Here is a 5,708-nt window from a genome sequence, read left to right as displayed (position 1 = left end):
CAGCCCCCTCTCTCCCATACACGTTGGGCGCGCAGCCACCACAAACTATCATCCCCTCGGCCTCCAGCCTCTCTCCTCCCAACTTCCACTCCAGCCCAGAGAAAAACCTGGGATTTCAGGTATAATCGATGCTATTTCCCTCTTAGGCAGGCACCGAAACCAGCCCGCACCTGGAAGCTGGCCTCGGTCCCAGAGAGCCAGAGCATTCTGGGCCCAGTGGGGCCGACTGCTGCCCACAGGCCGGGGAGAAAGTAGGGCTCGGAGCTGCTCTGGATCCGGAGGGGTTCGCCCGGCACACTGGACAACGCTCACTCCTCCCCACTTCCAGAATCCCTGAACAAGGGACGTCTGCGGGTGGCCAGAGTTCAGCAGGCGCGCTAGGGCGGCCCTAGGCGCCCATCTCTAGCCTTCCGCGTACCGGGAGGGCTTCGGGGACGCCCACAAAACGGTTCCAGGTAATTGCGCGTTCCTCCGGCTTCACACCGCCAGGCCGTGGACTACAGAGCTCCCACCTCCCGGCTCGGCCAACTCCAGCAGCTCGCTCCGCACACATGACGTAACCCGGCATTAGATCAAACTTTCTGGCACCTTGAGCCCACGGGGGGTAAGGAGGTGGGAGAATCCTCTCCAATGCCAGGCGCGCCGGGTCGAGACTGGACTAGGGGCCGGTTGATTGCCTCCCAGTTAGAAGAAAATAAAAGCCTAAAGCTTCCGCTTCCCAGCACCCCCCTCGCTTCTCCCAGCCCTTGCGCTCCCTGAACGTACCGAGAAAAGGGAAGAAAAAAAAAAAAACTTTGGGGATGTTTGGCGGGTTCTCCCTGCAGTCCCTGCGCACCCACGCTCCAGGCGGGAACTCTTGGCTGCGCGCACCGGGACCTCCCGGTGCCCAAGCGCTACGCCCGGATCGAGATGCTGGCCGGCTTGCCCCGGTGAAGAAGCGGAGAAGTCTCGACTCCCCAGCTCCCGCCTTTTCCGAGTCTCCCCGCGCTCCGCAGAGGCAGCGGGTCTGGGCTGCTCCGGGGACTCCCAAGGACTCCTGGCCTCTTTGAGGCAGCTTAACAAAGAGAGGCGCGACGGGAACGCTTCCCGTGGGCGCCTCGAAAGCCATCAGCGCCCTGGCGACACAGGCTCCAAGGGTGCGCGCCGCCCGCGGCTGGTGCGCGCAGGTCCCCGCCGCCACCGCCGCTCCTTCCTTAGGGCGCCGAGGCCCGAGTATCCCCGCTCTCCGCTCCCCCTATTGCCTTACCTGGGGTTGCTGCTGTTCCAGTAGACGGCGTAGCGGTCGGCGACGGCCTTGGAGCCTGGGTCCTGGCTGAACACACACATCCAGAGCACCAGAAACACCAGCGTCAACATCTCCACGTGCAACATCACGCCTGGCCAGCGGCGGAGCCCCCGACAAGCCACTCCGGGGAAAGAGCAGGGATCCGGAGGGAGGGAGGGAAGGGGAGAAAGAGCAGGAGCCAAATAAATATGAATAAATAAGAATGAAGAGTGGCGAGAAAAGAAAGAGGCGCACACCAAGCTGGGGAGGGGAAGGAGAACGAGAAGAGGAGACGGGGGGGGGGGTCGGGGAGGGGGCAAAGACGAACTCGCACCCCCACTGGAGGGTTCAGGAGGAAAAAAGGAATCACAAGATGGAGAGAAGCATGCGTGTGTGTGGTGGCGGCGGCGAGGGCGGGGGAAGGGGTGCCAAGCTGTGTCTCGAGCGGCGGCGGCAGGCCGGTCACCCCGGGAGGAGGAGGTGCGCACCGGGCCGGGCGGCGGCACCGCGGGTTGGGGCAGGCGGCGGCGCACGCTGCACAGTCACCGGGAGCTGCGCGCCGCAGCCGCGGGGAGACATACACTGGCCCGCCGGGCCCGGCTCAGCGTCGGCGCCGCGGGCTGCGCACGGCTCCGCCGCCGCCCAGGGCCCTCGCAGTGCGCCCCGCTTCGCTCCAAGTTACTTTGGCGGCGGGTGAGAAACTGCAGGAGGAGGGCTCCGTGTGGATGGAGGGCTTCGCGCCTGTGGTCCCGGAGGTAAGGACCCCCTTCCCCCGCCTCCTCTGTGCCTTAACCGGGAGACCCTTGGAAATCTCGGAGGAGTCGTAGGTGCTGCGCAATCGGGGCGGTGCGCCGAAAAGGGTGGGGATCCGGGGCCACAAACCCAGCCCCGCCGGCGTCCTGGAACTGCTTAAGCGGCAGTTAAGCTGGCGAGGAGCGGTCTTGCCTTGAAAACCTCAAAGAAAAGTTTGGCTCTCCGTGTCTTCCGGCAGGTCCCCCCGGCGGAGTCGGACTGCGGCGGCGGGAGACGACACCCCTGGCGCTGGCAGAGCCTCGGGGATTTCTCGCGCGTGCTTTTCTTGGCCGGGTGTGGGTGCACCAGAGTGAATGAAGAGCAGAGGTTACGAACCAGCCAGCGAGGCGGAGCTGGGATGCCCAAACCTGCAGGACGACGCCAACCCAACTGTTAGGCTGGAGAGCGAGAGGGGAAACAATCACTTTAAATGAATCCCTCCAACTCCTGGATGGGCTGATGTCAGTCTCCGATCGCCTTCCGGGAGCAAGACTGAGCCCCCAGACGCGGTGCCAAGAGCCTCGGGTGAGCGCTCAGAAGTGTCCCTGCGACTCCGACGGGTCTTGCCCCAAGCCCGGCAACTTGTAGAGATGCATCAATCAGTTTGAAACGGGAAAAGAGAAAAAAAAAAAAGAGAGAGAGAGAGAGCGCAGGAGCGAGTGGCACCTCCCCGATGACTACATCAGAAAACCTTCCCGATCCTCCTGCAGCTGCTCCTCTTTCCCTCCTTGGGCACAGCAGCAACAAGAGGTGAAAAGCACCAACCGAATCCTAAAACCTCTACCAGGCGGGAAAATAAACTTGAGTGCAGCAGCAGCAGCACGAACAGCCCAGGAGGGATTGAAATGACTGGCGAGAAGTGGAAAGAGGTAAAAGTCAGTTTTGCAAAAGAGAAAAAAAAAGAGAAAAAATGCTTTATGGGAAAAAATCTCCTCGGGCACGCCCCCTCGTTAATGACCTGCGTGTAAAGCCGACAGCAACGGCGACTTAGCAGCAGCCGCCGCCGCCGCCGCCGCCGCACCGGAGCGCAAGGCCGCGCGCGTGAACGTGGACGTGGGCGGTGCGGCCGTGGAAGGGGGCGGTGCCCGGGCGTGTAGCGCAGGGCGCGGGGCAGGCGGGCTGCGCGAGCGCGGGTGTGAGCTCCGGACCTAGCAGGGGGAGGCGCCGCCCGCCCGCGCCCAGCCAGCGCCGCTGCCGCCGCGGCCCGGGTCATGTGGGCTGCTTTTTTTTTTTTCCTCCCCATGCAGTTTACTTGGAAAGCGGGGGGGGGTTGGAGCAGCCAGTCAGTGAACGGCCTGCTGTTTGCTTACAGGTCGGGGTTTTTTCCTCTCTCTTCACTCCAACAGGATTGGTTTGTTCCACGAGAAAGAGGCGTTTTCTTAATCTCCTCCCTTCCCCACGCCTCCTTACCCCCTCCTCGGCCCCACCTTCCAGAAACCTGACTAATTGAATTACTGGGAGTGCCGAGGCGCCCTCTCCTCCGCCCGAACCCAGCAGCCGCGCGTAACCCTTTGGATGCTGAATTCCGTCTGAGCTGAGGAGTGATTTGACATCTTTTTACCTGAGAGTGCGGTTTTTCAATTACACAGGAACCGGTTCCCATCCTGTAGCCGGCAAGCCGAAATCTGTCTCCCAGGCCCTGCAGGTGACTTGAAGTCCCAGCAGACAGGCTGGCAGGGAGCCTCAATGAATTCGTGTTCTTGTAAATCTGCGCTGTTCACGACGCGCATTGCCCGGAGCTGGGTTATCTTGGAAACCTGAGCATCTCTCATGTGCCTTTCAACTCGCCTCTTCCTACCAGGGACTTAAAGGTTCATGAGCAGGAAGCAAGACTTTTCTTTAAAATGATGCTCTGAAACACATTTTTTTTAAATTGAGAAAATCAGTGTAAAGTGATTACAATTCAGTGCGATCCTTCAGCAGGAAGGAAATGAATGCGGCAGGGGAGCCCATCAGAAATACATTACACCTTTTACATTTCTACCCCGAGGTTGGTTTACTGCCCACTCCCCAAAGGATAGATGCTTTCAACGAACCCGGTGCGGGAAGAATCGCAGGTCGGGGCGGGAGTTCCTTTATTATTTGAAAAGGCCTCGCGTACCCGGACTTCTAGGACTTCTAGAACAGGTTGCAGCGCCTTGGTCCCCAGCGGCCTCGGAAGCACGATCGCCTGACAGCAAGGCGGTTCGAGCGCCTTGGGACGCGTCCCCCGTCCTCCAGCGCCCGGGAATCTAGCCAGGAGCTCGGCGCTGTGGGGCACCAACCCCTCGGAGACTTGCCCTTGCGGAGCTCAGAGGGCTCAGGCCTTCATAATATTATTCTCTCCTGCCCTCTAGGGAGTTGGCTGCCCCGGTGGGAAGGGCTGATCCCACGAAAGAAATCGGTTTAGTTTTGCTCCCAAATCTTCCTGTTATCCCCTTTACTTATTAGCCCAATAAAATCAAATATCACGTTCTCCCTCCTGTGCTTTAGTTTTCTAGATCAGACTTTCCAGGAGCTTCGGAATTGTTTGGAAGCGTCCAGACGCCCTCCAGTGGTGGGCCTGAAGTCCGCACCCAGCGGGGGTATTGCCTGCAGCTCAGTCAGGATTGAGTCTGATGGAGAACCTGGGGTCAAGATCAATAAAGACTTGAGGGAAAAGGAAGAGCTCACATCGGCATGGAATTACCTGGACATAATGAGCTCTTGCCTAAAAGTTGAGTCGTTCCTCAGTTACAGAAAATTTTCCTACCTGAATAGATCCTGAAATTGTCCTACCTGAAGAGATCCTGAAATTGTCCTAGGAGAGTAACTCCTCTATTTGTGACTAGGTGTAAATTGCAATCTGTATAATTACAGACTTCATGACAGACCACCGCAACAAACCAACCACATTCCTAATTTTAAAAAAATGTAAATTCAGAATATTAACACAAATACTTGTCTACCATTTGTATATTTCACAAAATTCCTGCAGTGAGAAAGTTGGAAAACTTAAGCCAGGGAACTAAAGGATAAGCATTTATTTTTGAAACCAAATTTTTATTCAAAGCTTGATTTACTTTTACCCCCTGGCCTGTAATCTTGCTGATGTTCAAGTTCTTGGCCTATTTTAGGGTGCATTTGTTTTTTCCTTTGCAGGAATGATGCATTTCTTCCCTCAGCCTTTCTGATAGTAGCTCTAATAAGTGCTCAAATGACTGAGGCAGTTTTGCAAGAAATATTCTGGGCTCTTTTAAGGGACATGTGTATCTTTAGGAAGAAGAAAATTCACACTCCTGTCTTGGGGAAAATGCTGATCCTCATCAGGAAGTCCTTTCAGTCAGGGAAATATCAGGTATCAGGGAGTTAGCAAGCTGGCTTCCTGTGGCATCAAAGCCAAAGGAGTAAAGAAAAAGAAATTAAATCCACTTAGTTCCTATTTGAAACTCATACTTCAAATGTGAAAATTCAACATATCAAAGAATATAGATGTCCTAATATTTTCAATATCTCTAATTTGCTTAAAGTCTGGATAGTCCAATTTTAAGCAGAAAAAAAAAATCATAATGATGGTCTTCCTTAAAATGATTCAGGGAGTTGGAATAAGACATTGGAATTTGCAACTATTTCAGAACATAACTCAAATGTCTATGTGAAATAGTTCATAAACCTAAATCAAATGCCTCCTTCT

The 5,708-nt window shown here is 56.0% G+C and overlaps 1 protein-coding gene and 1 long non-coding RNA gene across 3 annotated transcripts in view; both read right to left on the bottom strand.

Moving 5' to 3' along the window:
- LOC145722635 (uncharacterized) overlaps positions 1-1,224 on the bottom strand; it is a 15,748-nt gene extending 14,524 nt beyond the window's left edge. Inside the window, exon 1 of the long non-coding RNA XR_014147030.1 lies at positions 419-1,224. This is a non-coding gene — a long non-coding RNA (uncharacterized LOC145722635). The remainder of the gene's footprint in view (positions 1-418) is intronic.
- Positions 1-3,197, bottom strand: part of EFNA5 (ephrin A5) — a 273,861-nt gene extending 270,664 nt beyond the window's left edge. The window contains exon 1 of one of the 2 annotated variants that reach the window (XM_081826478.1): positions 1,247-3,197. In XM_081826478.1, the coding sequence (XP_081682604.1) occupies positions 1,247-1,371 (125 nt within the window). In that variant the 5' untranslated portion in view covers positions 1,372-3,197. The remainder of the gene's footprint in view (positions 1-1,246) is intronic. The other variant, XM_081826477.1, reaches the window with a different exon arrangement.
- Between the last annotated feature and the right edge of the window lie 2,511 nt (positions 3,198-5,708).

The sequence above is a fragment of the Leptonychotes weddellii genome, chromosome 7 (assembly GCF_054177405.1).
Source record: "Leptonychotes weddellii isolate Sample4059 chromosome 7, ASM5417740v2, whole genome shotgun sequence".
Lineage (NCBI taxonomy): Eukaryota > Metazoa > Chordata > Mammalia > Carnivora > Phocidae > Leptonychotes > Leptonychotes weddellii.
The sequence above is the reverse complement of the archived record's forward strand: the minus strand, read 5'-3'. Positions and strand labels throughout refer to the sequence as shown.